Source organism: Arvicanthis niloticus, chromosome 15 (genome assembly GCF_011762505.2).
Source record: "Arvicanthis niloticus isolate mArvNil1 chromosome 15, mArvNil1.pat.X, whole genome shotgun sequence".
Classification (NCBI taxonomy): domain Eukaryota; kingdom Metazoa; phylum Chordata; class Mammalia; order Rodentia; family Muridae; genus Arvicanthis; species Arvicanthis niloticus.
This window is the reverse complement of record NC_047672.1, coordinates 5,437,245-5,463,466: the sequence shown is the minus strand read 5'-3', so window position 1 is coordinate 5,463,466 and position 26,222 is coordinate 5,437,245. Positions and strand designations below refer to the sequence as shown.

The window sequence follows — 26,222 nt, the reverse complement described above, 5'->3', positions numbered from 1 at the left end:
TCAAGTCTTGGACTTTTCCAGCATATAGCTCTTTCAGATAATAAACATAAAAATATTCATTTAACTTTTAAAAAAGGAAAAGAGTAAACAATTTTCCACTAAGCTGAAGAAGGGAAAGATTTCAAATTATAATTTAAGACATGAAGAAAGTATACTAGAATGGCCAAAATTCCAAAGACCCTCAATACCACTTATTGGCCAGGATCTGAATCAATGGTGCCCTCATACTCTGCTAGTTGTAGGGTAGTGGGCACTTCAACTAGGGAAGCAATGGGCACCAGCAGAACACAAGTGTAAGCAACAGCCACCAGGACACGTGTAATAAGCACCCATGAAAACCAGAATGAGTTAATTGTGTTTTATTCATGTCCCGGACCAACAGGGACACAGTGGGATGGAAGAATCTATCAGAAAAAGCACATAGGTCAAGAAGCAAGGCGCAAAGGCTGACCAAACTGCACCCACTTCATCTGACCTCGTTTGCACCAAACTCAAAAGTTAAAACTGACCTGTAGAAACAGGTCAGAAATTTGCTTGGTGAAGAACCACCATGGATAGGAATTCCAGGAACATCCTTAATCACGAGTGATCATTTGCATATGGGTGTGTCCAGATAAAAATCCTTTATAAAAAATTAAAAAAAAACCCGAGGCTGGAGCAAAGGCCTGACAGCACTGCTCTTGCACATACAATAATTGAGGAGGAGGGGGACAAAAAAATTAAATCAAAGGGCTAGGGAGATGACTAAGCAGTTAAGGTCACTTACTGCTTTTGCTGAGGGCCTGGGTTTTGTTTCTACTACCCACATGCCAGCCCACAGTTGTCCTTAACTCCAGTTCCAGGAGATCCGAAGCCCTCTTCTGACCTCTGCAGGAAGTAAGCAAAGCTGTGGTGCACATACATACGTGCAGGCAAACACTCATACGTAATTTTTTTTTAAATAAAGCTTTAAATTTTTGCCTAACAGAAAAAAAAAAGAAATCTGGATTCCAGACTCAGCATAGAGCATCGCGGCCGGTTGCCCTCATCCTTCAGACTGCCCCAGAAAGCCGAGCAGTGTTTAAAAAAAAAAAAAAACCTTCGCCAGGGAGCGGTCCAGAAGCGACCCGGGCCCCAGGCAGTCACAAGTCTGCATTGCTCCGACTGGGGAAGACTAAAGCGAGACGCAGGCTACAAAGACCTTGTCCTACCTGCCCTCTCCCACTTCACAGGCACGAGGGACTCTTCCCTAAGCTGTTCTTGAGGGCAGGGCACTCCAAGCTTGTGGGAAGCGGGAATGTCAAGTTTATAGCGTGTAAAGAGTTCTTTAAGGTCGAGGGAGGGGGGAGGCTCGCCCTGCTGGAGAGCTAACCGTGTAACGCCCCCAGCCAGACTGCCGGCGCACTGGTGTTTCCAGGTCAAAACTGCGGCCCTTGGGCAGGCGCGGCGAGGTCGCAATCAATGACCCAGCCGCTCAGTCCGCGGCTCCGCAGTGCTCCTCCGGACCTGTCAGGACCGCACGGCAGCCGCACCCGGCGGGAGCTCGCTCCACAGAGGACTGCAGAGCAGCGCCGCCCGGGCGCTGACAGGCCGACGTTCGCCTCAGGCCCGGGTTCGGTTAACACCTCGGGCCGCACCGCCTCACCTTCTTGCTCGCGCCACCGAGAGACACTTTGGGCCTTGTCTTGAAGTCGCCTTCGAAGCTGAACATCTTCGCCGCCTATCCCATCTGCGCGGCCCGGCAGGCGGCGGAGCGGCCGGGGGCGGGCCCGGCGGGCTGGGCGGAGCCCGGCAGGGTCGCGGCCTCGCTGTCCCGCGCCGCCCCGCCTGCGGCTCAGCGCTCTCCGCCCTGCACGCGGGCGCGAGCGCGGCGACGCTGGAGGCCGGCCTGTCCACGCTGTTTCAGCCACAGCGCGCCGCCGCCGAGCGAGGGGCGTCCCGACTCGCGCCTGCACCGCGCCGCCGTCGGAACCAAGATGGTGACTGCCCGCACTGCGCGCGCGGTCCCGTGAACGTGCGCGGCCGGGTCATCGACAGCGCGGCGCTCCTCCCAGCAGCCCCCGCGAGCGCCGGCGCCGCCATCGATAATGCGGTGCTCCTCCCGGCAGCCCCTGGGCTGGCCTGCGTGCGCGGCTCCGCGGAGTGCACCACCCTTCTGCGCGTGCGTTACGCCGCCATCCGATTTCCAACCCACCCCACCCCCCCATCCCCATTGACGCCGACGGGGTCGCGCGCACTACTGGAGACGGGAAGCCCTGCAGAGGAGGCCGCACCCACCCTCCAGCTAGATGTAGGGGAACAGGTTACTATGCAGAGAATATACACCATGATTCAGAGACGAATAATGTATGACATACGAACAAAAGTATTCGTGAACACACACCTGATACATAAATGTACACCATACTCATACAGATACACGAATGCACACCAACACAAGTTATACCACACAACACATGTATAAACATGTAGCTAACATACACGTTTAAGATACCAGTTCTGTACAAATACACAAATATACACCAACACACAAAAGTCAATACACTACATATATGAATAGTTAATATATATAAATGCATGCCAAATGTATAAATGCATCATAAATACATAACGTACAAAATGTACCCTATCATATATCCATACACTTAGATACTTAGATAATATATGTATATATTATGTACATACATATATATGTCTAATATATGTATGTACATGTATAAAAACATGCACTATTACATATACATAAGCACAAACATAAATACACACAAAACAATGTAAATGAATCAATGTCATATACAACATGTACACATACATGTCATACATATCATGTACATGTGCATATATACACATATACATAGAATTTGATAAACACATACAAATACATACTATGGCATGCATGAAATATATATATCATACCCACATATATGTCGTGTATATAGTATGTATATCATATAGTATATGTTCTGTGTACATACAGATATATGCTATGTATACGACAAATATAGATAGATAGATAGATAGATAGGTAGGTAGATAGATAGATAGATGATAGATAGATGATAGATAGATAGATGATAGATAGATAGATGATAGATAGATAGATGATAGATAGATAGATAGATGATAGATAGATGATTGATAGATAGATAGATAGATAGATAGATGATAGATAGATAGATAGATAGATAGATGATAGATAGATAGATAGATAGATAGATGATAGATAGATAGATGATAGATAGATAGATAGATAGATAGATAGATAGATGATAGATAGATAGATAGATAGATGATAGATAGATAGATAGATGATAGATAGATGATAGATGATAGATAGATTGATTGATAGATAGATAGATGATAGATAGATGATAGATGATAGATAGATTGATAGATAGATAGATAGATTGATAGATAGATAGATAGATAGATAGATAGATAGATGATAGATAGATAGATGATAGATAGATAGATGATAGATAGATGATAGATGATAGATAGATTGATTGATAGATAGATAGATAGATGATAGATAGATAGATAGATAGATAGATGATAGATAGATAGATAGATGATAGATAGATGATAGATAGATAGATAGATGATAGATAGATAGATGATAGATAGATAGATAGATGATAGATAGATAATAGATAGATAGATAGATGATAGATAGATGATAGATAGATAGATAGATAGATGATAGATAGATAATAGATAGATAGATAGATAGATGATAGATAGATAGATGATAGATAGATAGATGATAGATAGATAGATAGATAGATGATAGATAGATAGATGATTGATAGATAGATAGATAGATGATTGATAGATAGATAGATGATTGATAGATAGATAGATAGATAGATGATTGATAGATAGATAGATAGATAGATGATAGATAGGTAGATAGATAGATAGATAGATGATAGATAGATAGATGATAGATAGATAGATGATAGATAGATAGATGATTGATAGATAGATAGATAGATGATAGATAGATAGATAGATGATTGATAGATAGATAGATAGATGATTGATAGATAGATAGATAGATGATTGATAGATAGATGATAGATAGGTAGATAGATAGATAGATAGATAGATAGATAGATAGATAGATAGATAGATAGATGATAGATAGATAGATAGAGATACATAAATGTATCACATATACATGTATTACCATGTGCAGGATTGAAGACATTATCTTCTTGTTTTGCTTTGTTTTTGTTTTTTCTTCAAAAGATTTGTTTATGTTACGTGTATGAATATTTTGCCTGCATGTATGTCTGTGTATTGCGTGTGTATGCTTGGTGCTAAAGAGTGCATCAGATCTCTTGGAACTGGAATTACCATGGAACTGAACCCAGTTCTTCTGCAACAAGTGCTCTTAACTGATGAACCATGTCTCCTGCACAGTTTAATTTTTTCTTTTTGAAATAAGGTCTCACTTACAGCCCTAGCTGGCCTGGACCTCACAAAGATCCCCCATCCACTGCTGGGATTAAAGATATGTACTTCCATACAAGCCAGCTCCCTATTTTTTAAATTTAAAAAAATGTATTATATTTTAGTTTACTTAGGGTTTTGGGGGTAGGGTACGTGCCATGATGTGCATGTGGAGATCAGAGTACAACTTGTCTCTCCTTCCACGATATGGGTACCAGGAACCAAACTCAGGTCATCAGGCTTGGTAGTGAGCAACTGATACATTTACCTTTCATCCGCTGAGTCATTTTACCAGCGCTCTCTCTCTCTCTCTCTCTCTCTCTCTCTCTCTCTCTCTCTCTCTCCATCCATCCTCTCTCACTGGCTCTGTGAGTGTATAGATGATATAGATGTATATAGATATATAGATATATACATAGTGAATGTCAGAGGACAATTTGCAAGCATCTGTTCTCTACTTCTACCATGTAGATTCAAGAGTGTGAGCTCAGTCATCAGGCTTGATGAGAAGCACATTTACTGCTGAAACATCTTGCCAACCTCAAGTTTAGTGCTGTATTGGCAACAGCACTAAGTGACAAAGCCCCAAATATTGTTTGAATAAATATGACTAAAAGGTCGTAGGAAGAGGTAGGTCAAAATCCTACAAGCTCCTGTTTAACAGCTGGCATGACATTACCACACACTAAGGAGGCCATGGAGACAGACCTCTCATTCTATTGAGAATTCAGAATGTATGCAGAAATAGCTGCAACGTGCCTTGACAATTTCTCTAATAAGGATTTAAACACACATTCTCACCATATGAACCAGCAGTTGTTTCCTCATGCATCTGTCCAACAGTAAGGAGGGCTGTAACTGAAACCACACTCGAACATAACACTTGCAGCAGCTTTGTAATTGCCCAAAGCTGGCAACAACCAAACAGCAAAAGGAGAGTAACTATTGCACAACACCTGGGATGCCCTCGAGGACAGGATGTTACACTGACGAAAAACACTGGTGCCCAAAGGTCACACTGGTACCATGAAATTCCGCTTAGTAAAGAGCCTTAGTGAGTTACAGACAGGGTCGAGGAGATCAATGGTCTCTGGTGCCAGGAAAATCAGTGGTTGTGATGGTGAGTGCACAAAAGTACATATGTGACAAGGTGACCCAAGTCAATTCCTGTGACACAGAACAATTTGGGAGAGATATTGAATGTGTTGTTATCTTGTTTGTGCTAGTGATATCATGAGGTTTATGTTCAAAAATAATCAGTACACATTAAATACAAACATTTGCCCCTTCTACATCCTTTCATTTACCTAAGTCAGTTATGGTTCAAAAATATTAAATGGAAAATTCCAGATATAAGAAAACTCACCCATAGTTGTGTACTTTTCTAAGTAATGGGATGAAATCTTACTGTTCTTCCTATAACCTGAACGATACCCTCATTTGATTTCCACATTTGTATTTGCTAACTCCCCATTAGACACTTAGTAGTCATCTTTGTTATCATACCAGTTTTCACTTAATGCTTGTGAGCTTCTCAAATGCCTCTTTTGAGGGAAAAGATACAAACCCATCAAGTCTGTGTGGAAAATACTGTATATATAAGGTTCACTACTATCCATGCTTTCAGAGTTCCACTGAGGCGCAGAGGACACAGCCTCATGGATCCAGAAACCAAAGCATGAGTAGTTCTTTGTATATGAATTAATTGTACAGGAAACAACCAATAACTGCAAAAATGCAGTATCACCCTGATTTGGTTATTGGACCATGGTGATTTAAAATATAATCATAGTCAGACACTAGACTCAGGATTTCCAAGACACCTGAGATTACAAGTGCATCCCACTTATGCATCCCACTTACTTACATAAGTAGCAAGCAGTATTCTTGCAACATGCTCTGGATGTGTATATATGACTCAAAATAACAAATGTTAATGGAGACTAAAATAATAACAAAGTATTTACACCTGCATGGCAGGTGGTGTGTATAGACTATGGGGATGGTTGTTTTATGTTTCCAGATGCTAAGGAATGTCCAGATGTTGTCTGCTGGTAAAACGTTATTTTTGGTTGTGTCTGTGAAGGCATTTTCAGGAGAGATTAGCATTTGAACAGGACTGATTAAAGATCTGCTCACTTCTATGGGCTGGCATCCTCTAGCCACTGCAAGTCTGATGAGGGATGAGGGAGGGCAGATCCTATTGGTTCTCAAGCCAGAAAGCCCATCTCCTGTCATTCACATCTTGGAGTTCCAGGCTCCTGAGTACTTGGGGGGCTGCTCAGCCCCCAGCCTCTGGTCCTCTGGGTCTCTGGATCACAGATGCCAGAAATCACCCTTACCAGTATCCAGAATCACTTTCCTGAGATCAGGTTGTGCCTTTCTCTAAATTACACCATATTATGTAAAGGTGTTTTGTTGTTCTTGTTTTGTTTTACAAGCAGCTTTTGACTCCAGATTGAGGGTGGAGGATGATTATGGCCTGAGTGAATGCACAAGCACCACCATCTGTCTGATGCCGCCTATGTAGCACAGACTGATAAATTAATTATTCCTGGGGGTAGAAAAATGTCATCCTATACATTTATGGGGGTGAATTGAGACTGTACGGGCACACAGGTAATTTAAAATCATATCAGAAAAACCAGGCCTATGAACTTCCCCAACATGTCAGACAGCAGAAACGGTGTCCCTCACCACCTCATAAAGGGGTGGACACCTAGCATGGTGATGGCACAGCTCTACCAATCTGACTCCTAGTGTGTGGGTGAAAGACCAACAAGCAGAGTTTCAGCTTGGCTCAGTTCCCCACTATTGATACAGTGTATTCAATTGCTATCTGCTAGTTCACCTGCTTCTCCATCTGGACCCGAACCCACACTTCCTTCTCTGTATCTGGTTTTGCCCTTTCATCTCTACAGCTGGTTTTATCTTCACTCTTAACCCCGATTCTCCTGCAGCCTGATTTCTATAGTGGCTGAGTTATATTCCTTTTCTTTTCTTTCTTTCTTTTTTCATTTTTTGAGACAGGGTTTCTCTGTGTAACCCTGGCTGTCCTGGAACTCTGTAGACCAGGATGGCCTTGAACTCAGAAATCCGCCTGCCTCTGCCTCCCAAGTGCTGGGATTAAAGGCGTGCGCCACCACTGCCTGGCTATATTCCTCATTCTAACAATACAAACTCTATTGAATTTCTCTCAGCCCATTTTAAGCAACACATTTTAAACTATTGTGGGCTTTTTGGTTTTGTTTTGTTAGTGCTGAGGCAATATTAAATTAACAGCCTGTTACATGCTAGATAACGGACCTGTCATAAGTGTGCATGGTGGACACTTTTAATCCCAGCACTTATGAGACAGAAACAGGTAATCTCTGTGAGTTTAAGGCCAGTCTGGCCTACATAGTTACTTCCAAGACACCCAGAGCTACATAGAGATCTTGTCTCAAAGTAAAATAAAATAAAATAAAATAGGAACCCTGTCAAAGAGCTCAAGCCCCAGCTTTTATGGTGGATGGAAGTCTGTGAGAGGGTGGTTTGAACAAGAAACGGCTCTCAGAGGACAGATATTTGAACATTTAAGTGTTTTTCCCTACATATATGTCCGTGTTAAACAACTGGCTGGCAAGCACCAGTTGGGCACCCAGTTGGTAACACTGTTTGAGGAGTTTTAGGATGTGGAGGCCTTGATGATGCAAGTATATCACTAGAGGTGGGCTTTGAAAGTATGTAGCTTCAACTTACTTCTGCCTCTTACTCTCTGCTTCCTGTCTGAGTTTAAAGACGTGACCTCTCAGTTTTCTGCTCCTCCTACCCTGGGCTGCTTTGCTTCAATGTCTCCCCACAACCACATATTCCAGACTCGGTGAGATACATTGTCTCAAACAGTAAGATTGAGTGCAATAGAAGACACTAGATGTTGACCTCTGACCTCCACACATGCATATACTCAGGCAAGCACAACCACTCTTGCTCACACACATCCATGTGACCAGATAATCACAAACTTAGCTGTTGAAATAACACACTTTTATGATATTGCCATTCTGGAGGCCTAAGTCTTATACAGCTCAGACTACATGGCTATAGAATTGCCTCTGGAGGCTGCAGGGTAAATCTGTTTCTTTGCCTCTTCCAACTTCTAGGAGCTTCCTGTGCTCCATATCTGGGGCCCTTCCCATTGATCACATCCTTCTGCTCCTGTGTCTGTCTTCTGGTTTATTCCTCTGACTGACCTTTCTGCCTCCTTCTTGTGAAACTCTATGATTATGTGAGGTTTCTGAAGATAGTTCAGGGTCATCTTCCTGCCACAACTCTCAGTTCTAGGCATTAGGATGTAGACAGACCCCTTTACAGGGCCTTTATTATATGTAAAGTATTATCTCTATAGGAGTTTCCTGTTTTAAATGAGATTATATTTTTCTCCTCCACTTTTTGTATCAAAATATACCATAGGTGGGGCTGGAGTGATTAAGAGCACTCACTGGCTGCTCTTCCAGAGGATTCAGCTTTGATACATACCACAAATATCCTTTGATAAAGTACCTAGAAATTTACTGTACTAATTGTTATATCTTCTTTGAGTCCTATCCTATCCATATGGCTCTGTTGTAACTTAACACAACATCCCTGATTGCTGCAAATGTATATTGGTGCCTTTTTATGGCTGCTCTGCACATGAATGTGAGCTGTGTCTGCAGGAGGGACATTGGCATGGTTCAAGTGGTACATGACAGGATCTCAGCATTATTGTCAGGAAGTACAATCAAAGCCTCACCTTGGGGAACATCACCCACTACCCTTGTGAGGATGGCTGTTACCAAAAGGACAAGCAACAAGGTACTGGTGAGAGTGAGGAGAAGAAACCTAGCACATTGTTGGTTTGTGTAAAAGGCACAAACCCACAGGTAACACCAGGGAAACATGGAATGTTAAGCATGCAAGCCTGTCACTTCCTTGGAAGGGGAATGTATACCGGTTTTCCACCCAAAAGGCTGGGAGTGGATGTTGTTTATAGCCTGATAATCTGTGCTATCTGTAGAACCGGTCCACACCTGAATCCCCTACACTGTTCAATTTATCCCAGACTCTTCTCCCTAGACCGTTATATTGAGCATTGTATCTCAGTCAAGAGAACTCATCCTTAGGGCAGTTGTCCTTCGTACTTTGTAGCCCGATGACCTCCATGCTATCTAATAGGACCTGAAGCTATAGACCCACCCACCTTCATGGTAGAGGTCACATGTGCTTTGCATCACACCTTAAGCTTTATTATACACATGGTATTGAGATCATTGTTACCCAGAAATTCTTTTTCCCAAAAGTTATACTGTACTAAAATATGTCCAAAATAAACTGCCCAGAGTCAGTCTCTAAAAGTTTTAACCAACTGGACTAAGTTGTCCCGAACAGGATTTCCTTCTTGCCTCTCTCAGTTCATTTTTCTGCCAGCTGTAAGAATTTGCAGAGACCCACACACATAGAGATACAGACTTGTGCAGTCATTATGGAAAATTGTGTGCAGAGTATGAAGGAAGGTACACGCCTTTAATCCCGCACTCAGGAAGCAGAGCCAGGAAGATCACAGTGAATTGGAGTCCAGTCTGGTCTACATAGCAGTTTCAGTCCAGCCACAATTAGATAGAGAAACTGATCTCAGATAAAATTGTATTCATATATATATATATATATATATATATATATATATATATATATGTGTGTGTGTGTGTGTATATATATATATATATATATATATATATATATATATATACACATATATATATATGATAAATAAAAATAGAGTTACCAAATGACTCAATAAGCCCACTTCAGGGTATATACCCAAAAGCCATTCAGTCAGCACCCTCATAGAAATAGCTGCTCTTGGGGCTAGAGAGATGGCTCAGTAGTTAAGAGCACTTGCTGCTCTTCTAGGGGACCTAAGTTCAGTTTACAGCATCAACATCTGGCAGCTTACAAACACCTGTAATTCCAGTGCCAGGGGAATCTGTTGCCCTCTTCTGACCTCTCAGGGTACCTGTATGTGCATGCACACAAATACACACATAAATAAAAAACAAAATGTTTTTGAAAAGAAAAAGAAATACCCGTACTCCCATGTTCATTGCAGTATTTTACAAGCTATGGAAAAAACTAAATGCCCACCAGTAGATAAGTGAATCAAGACACTTTTAAACAGTTCATTCATTTGTTTGTTTGTTTTTCTTTCTTTTTTTTTTTTTTTTTTTTTTTTTTTTTTTTTTTTTTTTGGTTTTTCGAGACAGGGTTTCTCTGTGTAACCCTGGCTGTCCTGGAACTCACTCTGTAGACCAGGCTGGCCTCGAACTCAGAAATCCGCCTGCCTCTGCCTCCCAAGTGCTGGGATTAAAGGCGTGCGCCACCACCGCCCAGCTGTTTGTTTGTTTTTCAAGACAGGGTTCCTCTGTGTAGCTTTGGATGTCCTGGAATTCACTCTATAGACCAGGCTAGCCTCAAACTCAGAGATCTGCCTGCCTCTGCCTCTCACCACTGCTCAGCACTGTCCAACGTTTAAAAAGAGAAAATTCTGCAACATCAGAGAACCTAGAGGTCACTACAAGAAGTGAAGCCAAACACACAGAGAGAAAATCTGCACGCACTCCTCACTGCCATGAATCAGCGGCCTTACGTTCCTTTTGCTTCTCTAGATCTAGGCAGAGAGCTAAGGAGGAGCCCTTCCAAGAGCTGGTGTCTGAAAGCTTTCCTTTCCTCTGACAGTGGCAGTGGGCACACAGAAGCAGCAGGAGGTGGAGAGGTCTCTAGTGTTTCTGTGCTGGCCTCAGGTAGGAGACTGGTGCCCTTAATCTGAAAATTTGACAATTTTCTTGGACCTTTTGGGTCTCTGAGCCTGAAGGTTCTCTTTCTGCTCAGCCTTCCAGCCGTCTTTAGGCAGCTCACTGCTCTGGCTGCTGTCCAATTGTTGAGCTGAGCTGCTGCTCCCTTAGCTGATGGGCATCCTCTACACCTTGATGGCTGCTGTTGGTATGGTTGAACATTCTATTCGGCATTTGGAAGGCTGGCTACTAGCCAAGACTTCTAGTGCTCAGGAACAAGGCACCAATGGCTTTTCAGGATCTTTGGGGCATAGGCAGCCATGACTGGACCATCAGCTGGGTTCAGGCTCCCATGCAGCACTGGATAGTATTGGGCCCACAGATGGTGCCAGGTGGGATCGAGCTTATGTGATGAGGTCCTGGTCACACCTTTAGAGTCTTTAACTGCCATGCCATTGTGGAGTTCACCATCCATTATCAGTTGTCATCATGATCTCTGCCACCACAGCTTTCCGCTTCTTTCTTTCTTATTAGTCCCAGCTCAGCCCATACTAAAAGTCCACAAGAAAAGAACTGGAGGGAAGTCTTCAATGGAGCTGGTGATGTAAAACCATGAGAGGTGGCAAGAGAAAGAATCTTCAAGTCAATCAATGGATGAACATAGCCCTGGTTCTATAGGGTGTTTGTACCAATCACAGCCTTTCCTGGTAGCACCAGTCATAGCAATCCCTCTTTTGGAGAAGTGTACCCTCAGGCCACAGCAGGAATGGCTCACTAAGGTTTATGGTACCAACTGTCTTCAATAGCCCTGGCTGAGGCTGGCCTTTAGAAGCCAGGGCAATCAGTGACAATCTTTGTACACTTGTCTCGAGCTGTTTGTGGAATATGCAAGATAGCTGGCCTTGACTCGGCTTTCTCCTTCCAGGGATGGAGCTCAGGTGTCAGGCAAGAGCCTTTACCAGCTGACTCGCTTTACCATCCCGCCGCCTAAGTCCTAAGAAGCCACCCTCCAGAGTAGAATGCTTCAGTGTATAAGTTTCTGAGTCTTAAGGAACCTGCCTCCAGGGTGCTTTAGCTCCAGGTATTTTAACTCTGAGGAAATTACTATGCCATAGCCACTCAAGTTGTGCCCAACTACCTCTCCGCTAGAGCTGTCAAAGTCATGCACCGATCAGCCGTTGTGGTGCTTTGAATGAAAATGCTCTCATGTTTGGCGGTTTGGTCCCAAGTAAACACAACTGTCTGGGAAGGATTGGGAAATCTGGCCTTGTTAGAAGTGCTGTGTCACTGGGAGCTAGCTTTGAGATTCGTGCCATTCTTCATGGCCTTTCTGCTTCCTATTTGTGAACTGAAAGGTGAGCTCTGGGCTGCTGCTCTAGCCACCTGCTTCCATGCCTTCATTGAACCCTCATCAACCTTATCTTCTGGAACCTTAAGCCCAATTAAACCCTCTTCTATAAGTTTCCTTGGTCATAGTGGGATTTTTTTTTATTGGTTATTTTATTTATTTATTTATTTATTTATTCACATTTCAAATGTTGTCCCCCTTCCCAGTTTCCTTCTGCAAACCCCCTATACCATCCCCCTCCCTCTGCCTCTATAAGGGTGCTCCCTCCCACTCTTGCCTCACCACCCTAGGGTCCCCAGATCCTGGGGCATCGAGCCTCCACAGGGCCAAGAGCCTCCCCTCCCACTGATACCAGATAAGGTAATCCTCTGCTACATATGTAGCTGGAGCCATGGGTCCTTTCATGTGTATTCTTTGGTTGATGGTTTAGGCCCTGGGAGCTCGGGGGGGGGGGGGGGGGGAGGCAGGGGTCTGGATGGTTGATGTTGTTCTTCCTATGGGGTTGCAAACCCCTTCAGTTCCTTCAGTCCTTCCCCGAACTCTTCCATTGGGGTCCCCGTGCTCAGTGCAATGGTTGCCTGTGAGCATCCACATCTGTTGGTCAGGCACTGGCAGAGCATCTCAGGGGACAGCTATACCAGGCTTCTGTCAGCATGTGGTTTTTGGCATCAGCAATAGTGTCTGGGTTTGGTGTCTACAGATGGGATGGATCCCTAGGTAGGGCAGTCTCTGGGTGGCTTTTCCTTCAGTCTCTGCTCTACTCTTTGTCCCTGCATTTCCTTTAGACAGGAACAATTCTGGGTTAAAATGTTTAAGATGGGTGGGTGGCCTTATCCCTCAACTGGAGGCTGTGCCTATCCACTGGATATAGACTCTACAGGTTCTCTCTTCTCTTTGTTGGGTATTTCAGCTAATGTCATTCCCTTTGGGTCCTGAGAACCTCTTGTTTCCCTGGTATTAGGGACATTCTAGTGGCTACCCCCAGGTCCCCATCCCCTACTGCTACACACCTCAGTTCAATTTCCTGACCCTCTGTACTTCTCCCATCTCCTCCCACACCTGATCCTGCTTCCCCCTTTTTCCTCCCCCTCCCTTCTCCCTCCCAAAACAACAACAACAAAAATTTGCTTCAGAGAGAAGCAAGGGCTTTAACAGCAACATAGCTAGAGGAATTCCTGTGATTTATTTTTTTTATTTTTTTTGGTTTTTCGAGACAGGGTTTCTCTGTGTATCCCTGGCTGTCCTGGAACTCACTCTGTAGACCAGGCTGGCCTCAAACTCAGAAATCTGCCTGCCTCTGCCTCCCAAGTGCTGGGATTTTAAAGGCGTGCGCCACCACCGCCCTGCATTCCTGTGATATTTTGGTAAATAATCTGGCTCCCTTCTTGCCCTGTCCTAAGAATTTTCCAGAGGCTAAATTGAAAAGTAATGGACTAATTTCTTTAGTGGAGGTTTTTTTGTTTTTTGTTTTTTGTTTTTTTGTTTTTGTTTGTTTGTTTGTTTGTTTGTTTTCTTCAGTTTTTAGAGACAGGGTTTTTCTGTGTAACCCTGGCTGTCCTGGAAGTCACTCTGTAGACCAGGCTGGCCTTGAACTCAGAAATCCGCTTGCCTCTGCCTCCCAAGTGCTGGGATTAAAGGCGTGCGCCACCACCGCCCGGCTTTAGTGGAGGTTTTAAGACAGCTTAATATTGACTCTGTACCATGGTTGTTAGTGATCGTGCTTACATAGGTCTGCAAGGGAAAAGAGCAAGTAGGACAGAAAGAAAGGGTCTGGAGAGATGCTACACTGGTAAGAGCACTATTTGCTCTCCCAGAGATTCCCAGGACTTGCAAGGTAGCTCACACCCATCTGTAACTTCAATTCCAGGGAACCAGTGCCCTCTTCTGGCCTCTGTGGGTGCCACATGTGTGTGATACACAGACATATATAAGCAAAACACCCCTACACATAAAATAAGAATTAGAAAAAAATTTAAAAAGGGAAACACAAAATGTACAGTTTGAAGAGCAAAAGAGTACCAGGAAATTGAATGTTGCAGTCCAAAGCCTGTGCTGAAAGAGATCCTGAGATTAAGGGGAGGCCTGGTCTACTTTGGGATTAAGGGAAGGGTGTCTTTAGGACAATACCCTACCCAGTTGAGCTTCCAACTTGTGAAACAAACAGGTCTAGGGAACATTTTGTTAAAAAAAAAACAAAACAAAACAAACAAACAAACAAACAAAAACAAAAACAAAAACAAAAACAAAAAAAGATCAAAGCTGTTACAAGTGTGACTCAAGGGTGCAAGGCTTCACCCAAGCTCTGCTGGCTGAACGCTGTCATCCATGTGGTGTCATCCATGTGGTTCTGGCTTTAGAGTCATGAAAGATACACAAGTAAAGGGGCTGTGGACTCTTCCTCAGTGGTTCAGGAGAGCTGCTGAGGTAGGGCAATGTGTGGCAGGGCATTAGAGATCAGAACCCTTTAGAGGCCACGGTGTGAATTGGATTGTACTGGACATGCCAAGACGTTGTTTCGAGCCATAGGTTATCTGCCAAGGAGAACTGCAGACAAGGAGTAGAGCCAACCAAAGAGAGAGAAGTGTGTTACAGTCAGCAAAGCTGGAAGGAGAGAGCCATCTAATCTCTTTGACATCAGACATAGAACTACAGGATATAGAGTTTGCCCTTCTGGATTTGATACCTTTGTTTGTTTGTTTGTTTGTTTGTTGTGTGATGCAGGGTTTCTCTGTGCAGCTTTGGCTACCCTGGAACTTTCTCTGTAGACCAGGCTAGCCTCTAACTCAGAGCTCCTCCTGCCTTTGCCACAACACTCTGCTCTCCTGCTGGGTTTTAATCTTGCTTTGGCCCAGTATTTACCTCATTATGCCCACATTCCTCCCTTCTGGAATAGTAAGATACAGTCTGTGCCATTGCATGTTAGAATTAAGTAATTTGCTTTTTTTTTTTTTTAACTAGGGATTACAGTTAAAAAGAGATATTGGACTTCTGATTTTTAAATAGTGTTGAGACTGAGAAACAATGGGGCCTTTTGAAGTTGGACTAAACGCATTTCCCATTGTAATATGGCCATAAGCCTGTGGAGTGGAGTGTGGTAGTTTGAATAAGAATGGCTCCCATGCTGGGCAGTGGTGGTGAACACCTTTAATTCCAGCACTTGGGAGGCAGAGGCAGGTGGATTTCTGAGTCCGAGGCCAGCCTGGTCTACAGAGTGAGTTCCAGGACAGCCAGGGCTACACAGAGAAACCCTGTCTTGAAAAATAAACCAAAAAAAAAAAAAAAAAAAGAATGGCTCCCATATGCTCATATATTTAAATGTTCGGTCTGTGTTGATAAGTACTGTTTGGGAAAGATTAGGATGGCCATTGTGATGGTTTGAACATGCTTGGCCCAGGAAGTGGCACTATTAGGAGGTGTACCCTTGTTGGAGTAGGTCTGACTTTGTTGGAGGAAGTGTGTCACTGCTTGGAGACTTTCCTCCTAGCAGCCTGGAAGCAAGTCTACTCCTGGCTTTCTTTGGATGAAGATGTAGACCTCTCAGCTTCTCCAGCACCATGTCTACCTGGACACTGCCACACTTCCAGCCATGATGATAATGGACTGAACCTCTGAGCCTGTAAGCCAGCCCTAATGAAATGTTATCCTTTATAAGAGATGCCTTGGTCATGGTGTCTTTTCACAGCAATGGAAACCCTAACAAATACAGCCACCATGGTAGGGAAGAATGGCAGTAGGCAGACATGGTGAGTTGAGAGCTCACATCTTAAATTTCAAGCAGGAAGCAGAAAGAGACAGGTCAAATTGAGAATGTTGCATGGCTTTTGGAATCTCTAAGTCAGTCCCCAGTGACATAGTTCTTCCATCGAGGCCATACCTCCTAAGCATAACCAAATAACACTACCAACTGGAGACCAAGTATCCAAACACTGACAATACGGTGGACATCTCATTCAAACTACCACATGTACTGATACTATTTTTATGCCTTGACTTCAACAAAAAATATTTTAAACCTATTCAACACAAGGAATTGACTAACGGGAATCAGCTAATGGGGAACTTTATTATTTGTCACACTAGGGATCAAACCCAGCACATGCGAGTTGAGCCCTCTAGCCTTGAGCCACATCCTCGGCTTTCAACATAATTTTAATCACTTAAAGAGACCAGCCAATTAAGAGTGTGTTTGGCAGCTATTCCATGTGTGGGAACAGATGGCCAGAGCACAAGTGCCCATACAGCTTCACCAGCTTTGGGTTATAGGACCATCAAAGAGCAACCACTGCATTAAACTTCAGAGCACACAGCACTCTGGGAAGATGTGCACAGGCTTCCACTCAAAGTCACCTAGAAGTAATTAGGAAGTGGTGTATATAAACAAAGCAGGGAATCAAAGCCACTGCAGGAGCTCTGGAGTTCTGCTAGGCTCCACCAAGGCTATACATACTCTCACTTGCTTCTCCTTAACAGCACACCTAAGAGGTTAATAGGACTGCCACCTTTTTAAAAAGAACAAAGCTTAGAAAAAGAGTTAAGCAGGAGGCTTCCTAGCTGGGACGCAAAGCAGTCAGGACCATGTCTAGTTCCTCTGTAGCTCCAGGGCCTGGCATTTTTCTCAAGATATATTTCTGTGAACCCATCAAAAACCTGGATTCAATGTCTAGCAATAAAGACAAGGCTTTGTCTCAAAGATGCCCATAAAACTGTTTTTGTTTACTCTGAGAGGGGGGGAATGCTATAAAACATACTGATTGTCTTTAGACAATATTGAAAATAGCACTTCACTTAAGTACTTTCTGATAGTTAAACATCGGGTGGCAGAGTCTGCCAAAGAATGAGGACATTTTATTTAAAATTACACTGGTATAAGACCATCAAAGTATCTTTAAAATTTTCATTAAATTGAGATACAGAAGAGGTAGGGCAGTAAATCTCTTCTGATATAAGGAGTTCATGTAAGAGCCAAAACTAGAGACAGCATTGGTGGCTAAAATAGTCACTAGCTGCTGAAATCTAGAAATATCCAAGACTTTCGGGAAAATATTTTATGTGTGCCCAGGCCATGTAGTGGGCTGATGGACTGAGCAAGGTCTCAGTGGCTCAGATCTCCTGATGTCCTGGTTATGCATATGTGAGGTGGACAGAGCCAGGCATGGCACCCTTTGAGATTTGGTTCAAGGGCAAGTAGGTTAGTGACTGAGACAATGACCACCAGTAAGGAGGGTGTTGTTCAGTGTTCCAAGAGACCACAATGGCACAGAGCAGTATGGAAATGGACAGGGTGGCAGGGAGGGACCAAACGGCTTCTCATTGTAGTTTCTTAGGAAGGAATGTAACACACTGGCCAGTTCTGGAGTCTTGACCTACCCTGATGCAGGTAGAAGGAGAGGCCCTGAGAGTGAGACCCCAAGCGAGAGTCTGTTCCACTGGTGGTGAGTAATAATGGTCTACAAACAGGCTAAGTCTGAGTGAAGATGGGATGCTTAAGATCATCATAGGCCACTGGCCACAGCATTTGATACAGAAGGAGGAAGAGGTGGAAGAGAAAGAGAAGGGTGAGAAGCAAGGGGAAGAGGAAGAGAAGAAGAAGAAGGAGGAAGAGGAAGAGGAGGAGGAGGAGGAGGAGGAGGAGGAGGAGGAGGAGGAGGAGGAGGAGGAGAAGGAGAAGGAGAAGGAGAAGGAGAAGGAGAAGGAGAAGGAGAAGGAGAAGGAGAAGAAGAAGAAGAAGAAGAAGAAGAAGAAGAAGAAGAAGAAGAAGAAGAAGAAGAAGAAGAAGAAGAAGAAGAAGAAAGACAGGTTAATCTAGCATTAAAGAGTTGGAGGTTGTCTTGTTAGGGTTACTATTGCTGTTACAAAAATTAAAGACTTGGGGGTTGTCTTGTTAGCATTACTATTGCTTCAATAAAACACTATAACCAGCCGGGCGGTGGTGGTGCACGCCTTTAATCCCAGCACTTGGGAGGCAGAGGCAGGCGGATTTCTGAGTTCGAGGCCAGCCTGGTCTACAGAGTGAGTTCCAGGATAGCCAGGGCTACACAGAGAAATCCTGTTTCAAAAAAAAACAAAAAAACACTATAACCAAAAGCAAACACTATAACCAAAAGCAAGTTGAGGAGTGTGACGGTTTGTGTATGCTCTGCCCAGGTAGTGGCATTATTAGAAAGTGTGGCCCTGTTGGAGTAGGTTTGTCACTGTGGGTGTGGGCTTTAGGACCCTCATCCTAGCTGCCTAGAAAGCCAGTATTCTGCTAGCAGCCTTCAAATGAAGATGTAGAACTCTCAGCTCGTTTTGCACCATGCCTGCCTGGATGCTGCCATGATCCATCCTTGATGATAATAGACTGAACCTCTGAAACTGTAAGCCAGCCTCAACTAAATGTTGTCCTTATAAGAATTGCCTTGGTGATGGTGTCTGTTCACAGCAGAAAAACCCTAACTAAGACAGAAGTTGGTACAAGAAGTGGGGTGTTGTGTGATAGTCCTGACCATGCTTTTGTCTGGAAGAATAAAGATTTTGGGACTTTGGATTTGGAAAGCAGTGGAATGCTTTAAAGGGGGCTTAATGGGCTATCCTAGTAGGAATATGGAAGACTTTGATACTGAGAGTGATTTGAATTGTGAGGACTTGGCCCAAGAGGTTTCAGTGGAGAATATCTATATGTGGCCTAGAGACTGTTTTTGTGGTATTTTGGTGAAGAATGTGTCTACTTTTTGCCCTTGTCTGAAGAGTCTACCTGAGGTAAAGGTGAAGAGACTCAGATTAATTGCACTGACAAAGGAAGTCTCAGAAATGCCCATCGTAGACTTTGTTCTCTGGTTAAGTCTCATGAAGAACATTTTAAACAAGCATAGCAAGCAGAGAAAAGAAAAATATAAAATACATGGTTCGAGTATTAATGGGGCACCAGGAGCTGGATCCTGTGTTCAGCGATATTAAATTGAATTAAATGAGTCTCGATCTTGGGGCAAGATCTCACCTAGCTAAATTTAGATCCAGGCATAGTAGTACAAGCCTTTAATCCAAGGAGGCAAAGACAAGCAGATCTCTGAGTTCAAAGTCAGTCTACAGAGCAAGTTCTAGGACAGCCAAGCTTAGGCAGTGAAGGAGTTGGAAAAGAGGAAGCTGGTGATGATGTACTAGAACAAGGGCCCCATGTTCCAGCTCCTGCAAGCAGCAGAACTCGGCAGCTTTGGCCACGTGGCTCTGGCTTTAGAATGAAAACTAGAAGGTACTACTGGGACGGACAGTTGGTGCTGGTTAGCTGGAACGAAGGAATTAGCGGTGATTAAGAAGAGACCAGCATCACTGAGGTAAAGTCTTCTGGGAAGTGTTTTCCAGAAGCTGTGTTCCAGAGATAGAAAAGGTTGTACCTCATGCTGTAGCTGTACCTGTTAATGTGTAAGAGTCACCCAAGTGGTGTTGGTTTTGAAGGCATGAAGGGGTCATGAAGAGCAGCTGAGGCTTGGCACTGTGAGAGTTCATTTAGACCCACTAAATGAAGTGTAAAAGTCTCCCGAACTATGGCTACTCAGAATTATGACAGCCTACCTGGTCTTCATACAGAGCCTGCTGTGAAACTTGATTACATGCCAGCTAACTGCCAGATGGACACAGGAACTCTAGCTGCCTGGAGTTGGAGGCTCTTACCACCTCTACCCAGGTGACAGCTCTCCACAAAGGGACAAGAACACTGTGGTCTGGGAGCCACTGGATGCTTTGACTCAGAGCTACAGATGACACTTTTGCTTGCAGACTTTTGCCAAAGCTTGTTTCACAGCAACTAGAATCACACAACCATGGGAAGAAAAGGAAGTAAAATCATTTAAGGCCCGGGAGGTCAGAGCAGAAGCACCCCACCACAGACTTCCACAAAGACCTATACATACCCACTACGAATGATGAGCCACAGACTTAACAAGGGAGGATTAACCGTAGCTAACAGGACCAATATGCTAAACACTTCTCAGTTAATAGGAAGGGATCCAATCATTATTCTTGCTGCCAAATGCCATCAATAAACTAACTGGAAAGTCAGGGCCAAAATTGATTGTTTTTTCAAATTTATAATGAAATACTTCAGACATACAAATGATTAACAAGATAAAATATGAAGTTCCAATGTGCCATCCTCTAACCTGAAAATAAAGCATTGACTTTGCTGGCTGCATCTGCCTCCCTTTCCTGCGGAAGCACCCAGACCATTCTGCCTCTCACTCCGACATGAGGACTAGCCAGGAGACACCATCTGAACTTCTGTAATTGGCATTCCCATTCTGGTTTTGAATTTTAAAATAAATACTAAATTAGAACAATCGTCATCATTTGGATAGGACTTCACAGTCTCAAAAATACTCGCTACTTTTCATCTTATTTTATCATTCAGTTCCTATAACAACCTATGAAATAGTTTGGTGAGACACGCTATGGAACACCATGTCCCAACCCTGGTTGTCCCCACACATTTTCTTTCCATTCCCCAACTTTTATTCTCTTCTTAGACAACTATTGTTTGGATACAAGGATCAACTTTATCATTTATTAATTTCACCTCTGGTTCATATGGTGAAATCTTTAAAAAATTCCTTTACCAGGGCGAGAGCTGTGGCTAAGTTGGTACAGTATTTGCCTGGCATGCACAAAGCCCTGGACTCTAACCCAGAACCATACAGATTGTAGGGGTACATGCATGTAATCCCATCTCTCAGGAGATGGGTGCAGAAGGACCAGAAGTTCAAGGTCATCTTATACTATAGAATGAGTTTGAGGCTAGCCTAGGCTACATGAGACTTTGTCTGAAATAGACAGTAGGAAGGGACAGAGAGAAAATCTTTTATTGGTACAAACAGTAGTTTCCTTCTCCTCCCTAGTGAGAATTTTGTGAGCCTACACAAGACACCACTCTTTCCTTACAGTAGCCATGAGAAAGTGTCCAGGCTGACACTTCCTTGCAGAACTTCATCTCCACTGAGAGGTGGTTTAGATTCTCAAGTAACGTACTTGAACATGTCTCTGTGGGTGGCACTCAGGGGAAAATAAAAGGGAATCACTTCCAACCAAAATCGGGTCAGGTGGTACTGAGCAATGGGGCTTCTATTCTCCTCCTAAGACAGTGGTTCTCCCTCTTTGGGGGTTGCATATCAGATATTTACTTTACGACTCATAACAGTAGCAAAATTACAGTTATAAAATAGCTATGAAATAATTTTATGGTTGGAAGACCGCCACAACACGAGGAACTGTATTGAATAGTCGAAGCACTGGGAAAGACTGTCCTAGAAGCTCAGTTATGCCAGAGAGATCCTGGACACCCACAAGGATCACCCATGGGGGGCATGGGTGCGCTTTCTGATGAGCCCATTGCTGGGCTTGAGAGGCTCCAGCTGAAGCTGATGGAACAGTGACCAACCAGCCCTAAGAGCTACTCAAGTTCTTGTTTCTATGCCATTAACATGTGGGGTTGGCCCTTACAGCAGAAGGCCTAATCCACAAAGGGACCTAGGAACTCTGGTAGGAGACATGGTTAGAAAGGCCACACAATCGGTTCCCTCCTGTTCTCACCTGCTCCACACGTTTGTAAAACAGCAGCTGTGATTCCAGGTCTCACCTACACATCCCAGGAAGGGAGAAAGTGAGGACATTCAGCTCTGCTAGAAGGTCCAGAGTGGTGCCCCATACCCTCCTGGATCTGTTCTCTTCCCATGATATCCTGAGCCCATTGCAAACCATGTCAATATTCTGGGAAAGCCCACGTACTTTGGCTGGGGCTTAACCAATGATAAAACTAAGGGACCCTGATTCTTCCCTAACTCCCTACTTGGATAGTGAAGCACAGACAGGGGGACCTGGAGACAGTCTCATTGTCCACCAGATCACATTAAAAGGGAGAATTAAAAATTTCTATGGTCCCTATTGATTTGCTACTGTAAGAACACTTTTACATAAATATAAAGTGCCTTATAAACTCCTGGTGCTTGCAATCATGAAAGTAAAATAATTTGCAAATTGAAAATAAAGCAAACTGTTACAATTCAAATTAGCAATATTGGTGTGCCGTGATATGCTGATTTGGCTAAAGTAAGGTTGGTGCTCACACAGCAGAGGCATCTGCCAGTGGACAGCCTCTCCCGGCTCAGTGCCTTGATTACAGCTTTGGCCTTCCACTTAAGGCTTTCCTTAATTTTCAAATGGATAGTTGCAATCTTTCTTGGGAGACCCAAAGAGGCTAAGGTGCCAGTTCCTCATGAAGCTGTCCTTGAGCAGCCCAGGGAGCTGGATATACCCTGAAAAAGCTGTAAGTCCAACAAGGAAATGAAACTGAGGTCCAGACAATGCTGTTCCAATGATGTTCCAGTACAAAGACCACTCTTGCTTTGTGGCTGTCCTCAGACTCCTGGGCTCAAGTGATCTTGTGCCAGCCTCCCAGGCGTTTGGGACAACAACCATGCCTGGCTGCATTTTAGCCATTTTAAAATGTGTGGCTCAGTAGCATTGTGTATAGCCACATTGCCTTGCACCCACTCCATCATACATACATCCCTAGGACAGTTTCCTCTTCCCAAACTGTAATTCTACCTGCCAATTGCTAACTCCACAATCTCCCTTCCACTAGTGACAGAAACTTCCAGTCTTTTGAACGTAACCAGTGGGTATCCTGTGAATGTGTAATTATGCAGATTTGACCCTTATGTCTGCTTTATTTAACAGCTAATATTTAATAAATAGCTGCCTTATTTCCCTCATCATGTCTCCAAGATTTGCCTGCATGGTTGCATGTTTCAGAGGCTTCTTCCTGCCTTACACTGAATCGTTTCACTATGGATAGGCATGCCATGCTGCCTGTTCATTCATCTGTTGACGCACACTTGAGTTACCTCCTGCTATGTTTTCAGTATCAGGAGCAGTGCTGCTGCAGGCATCAGTGGGGAAGCATCTGCTGGAGATTTGCCTCTCAATTCTTTGGGACACATACTTACCCATAAAAAAAAAAAACTAAAATGTTTAGGCAAAATTTATTTCTGTTTCATCAGTCAGAACCAGGAAAACGGCACCTTGCAATCTGCTATACATCTGAAAACAAAGGCTGATCTAGGTGCTTCTCCACCCACAACAACTTCTTCGTGAATAACTATAACCAAGAAATAATGAAAATAACAAAACTTAAGATGTCCAAGGTGATGAGGACACATCATTAATCCCAGCACTTGGCAGGTGGAGGTAAGAGGATCACGAAGTTCAAGATTATCTCTAGCTACATAGTGAGTTGAAGGTTAGCCCATGCTTCAGGAGATCCTGTCTCAAAGTGACCTCCACTCCTTCTCCCCACCCCCTCCAAAAAGGGCAAGAGGTGAGTGGGGGAGGTGGTGTAGTTGGTAACATGGTTCTAGTGCCCTGTGGTGACCTGAGTTGGACTGCCAGCTCACATGCTATGCTGCTTTACTTATATTTTACAAAAAAAGCAACTTGGGTAGGAATAGATGTATTTGGCTTAAAGGTTAGAGTCCATTCTCAAGGGAAGCCAAGCAGGAATATGAAGGCAGGAACTGAAGCAGAGACCATGGGGGAATGCTTCTTACTAACTTGTTCCTCATGCCTTGCTCAGCTTACTTTCTTATATGCCCCAAGACCACTCACAATGGGCTGGGCCCTCCCACATCAATCAAGAAAATGCATCAGACATGCCCACTGCCAGTCTGATGGAGGTAACTCATCAATTGAGATTCTTTCTTCTCAGGATTTGTGTCAAGTTGACAAAACCTAACCAGCATAAGCAGTGTCCTGGCTGTAGAGCTGACATTGGTCCTCCACTGAGAAGCCAATGAGAGACTCTGACTCAAAATAAGTTGGAGAGTGGTTGAAGAAAAAACTTCATCCTTGAGCTCTGCTTTCATATCTACAACCACACATGTGCACTTGATGCACATGTGAGCACATACATGAACACACACAACCCCCCCCCCCCCGTGATGGTTTGTTTATGCTTGGCACAGAGAGTGGCACTATTAGGAAGTGTAGCCTTGTTGGAGCAGGTGTGTCACTGTGGTCATAGGCTTTAGTACCCTCGTCCTAGCTACCTGGAAGTCAGTCTTCTCCTGTTTGCCTTTGGAACAAGATGTAGAACTCTCAGCTCCTCCCACACCATGCCTGTCTGGAGGCTGCCATGCTTCTCCCTTGATGATAATGAACTGAAACTCTGAACGTGTAAACCAGCCCCAATTAAATGTTGTTCTTATAAAGGTTGCCTTGGGGGCTGGAGAGATAGCTCAGTGGTCTCAGTGGTTAAGAGCACTGAGTGCTCTTCCAGAGGCTCTGAGTTCAATTCCCAGCAACCACATGGTGGTACACAACCATCTTAATGGATGCCCTCTTCTGATGTGTCTGAAGACAACTACAGTGTACTCACATATAAATAAAATAAATAAATCTTAAAAAAAAAAAAAAAAAAAAAAAAGGCTGGGCGGTAGTGGTGCACGCCTTTAATCCCAGCACTTGGGAGGCAGAGGCAGGCAGATTTCTGAGTTCAAGGCTAGCCTGGTCTACAGAGTGAGTTCCAGGACAGCCAAGGCTACACAGAGAAACCCTGTCTCGAAACTCGAAAAACCAAAAAAAAAAAAAAAGGATTAACAAGAATAGCTCACTGAAAAGCAACATAGACTTTTTTGTGTCAGCTTTGCATTACTATAACAAAATACCTGAAACAATTAACTTAAAGAGAAAAGGTTTAGTTAGGTCTCAGTTTAAAGACTCAAAATCCAAACTCAGGTAGTTCATTAACTGTGCCTACAATGAGGGCAGTGTGTGGGAATGATGGGAACATGTATCTGAGTGAGTTTTCACATCTGAAGTCAGAGAGCAGAGAGTTTCCATGGTATAATTGAAGGCATACTCAAATGAGCTCACTTCCTTCCACCAGGTCCACCTCAGCTTCCAAAAGTGGGGCCCTAGAGACTAGGCCTTAATTCATTGACCTTCCCCAAACTGAACTACAGTAGTTTCTGTCTGGCGGTTTCCTCTTGAACTTGTAGATTGTGACAGCCTCACAGTCTGTTGAAGAACACGAGCCCTGGCAGTTCGTCTGGTGGCAGCTAGGCAGTACAGCTCCGTGACAGATCCGGCGTCGCACCCCACTCTGCGCCGCCACGATGCCAAAGAGGAAGGTTAGCGTGGATGGAGCTGCGAGAGCGGAGCCCAAGCGCGCTCTGCCAGACTGTTGGCCAAGCCCGCCCCCGCCATGGTGGACGCAAAGCCAAAAAAGGCCAAGGGAAAGGATAAAGCAGATAAAAGGGAAGAGGGGAGCGAAGGGCAAACAGGCTGAAGTGGCTGACCAGCAAACTACAGATCTGTGTGCAGAAAATGGAGAGACAGAAAACCAGAGTCCAGCCTCTGAAGAAGAGAAAGAAGCCAAGTCCGACTAAGCATCCATCATGTGCGTCAGTGGTCCCTGTCTCCCTTCTTGTACAATCCAGAAGAATATTTTGTAAATGCGAGTGTTTTAGTAGCTCTAGAAACATTTTTAAAAGATGAGGGAATCCCACCTCATCCCATTTTTTTAAGTGTAAATGTTTTTTTTTTTTTTTTTTTTTTTTAAAGAGGTTAAATCATTTGCTGGTTGTTTATTTTGGGGTACAACA

General features: G+C 43.8%; 1 protein-coding gene and 1 pseudogene across 3 annotated transcripts in view; one reads left to right on the top strand and one right to left on the bottom strand.

The window, feature by feature from the left end:
* Ube3c (ubiquitin protein ligase E3C) overlaps window positions 1-5,285 on the bottom strand; it is a 112,435-nt gene extending 107,150 nt beyond the window's left edge. The window contains exon 1 of one of the 3 annotated variants that reach the window (XM_076913291.1): window positions 5,239-5,285. In XM_076913291.1, the coding sequence (XP_076769406.1) occupies window positions 5,239-5,265 (27 nt within the window). In that variant the 5' untranslated portion in view covers window positions 5,266-5,285. Of the gene's footprint in view, window positions 1-1,190; window positions 1,590-1,624; window positions 1,824-5,238 lie in introns of those variants that run through there. The other 2 variants (XM_034519053.2, XM_034519054.2) reach the window with 2 other exon arrangements.
* A 20,448-nt stretch (window positions 5,286-25,733) lies between these two features.
* Window positions 25,734-26,009, top strand: LOC117721022 (non-histone chromosomal protein HMG-14 pseudogene; annotated as a pseudogene).
* The last annotated feature ends 213 nt before the right edge of the window (window positions 26,010-26,222 follow it).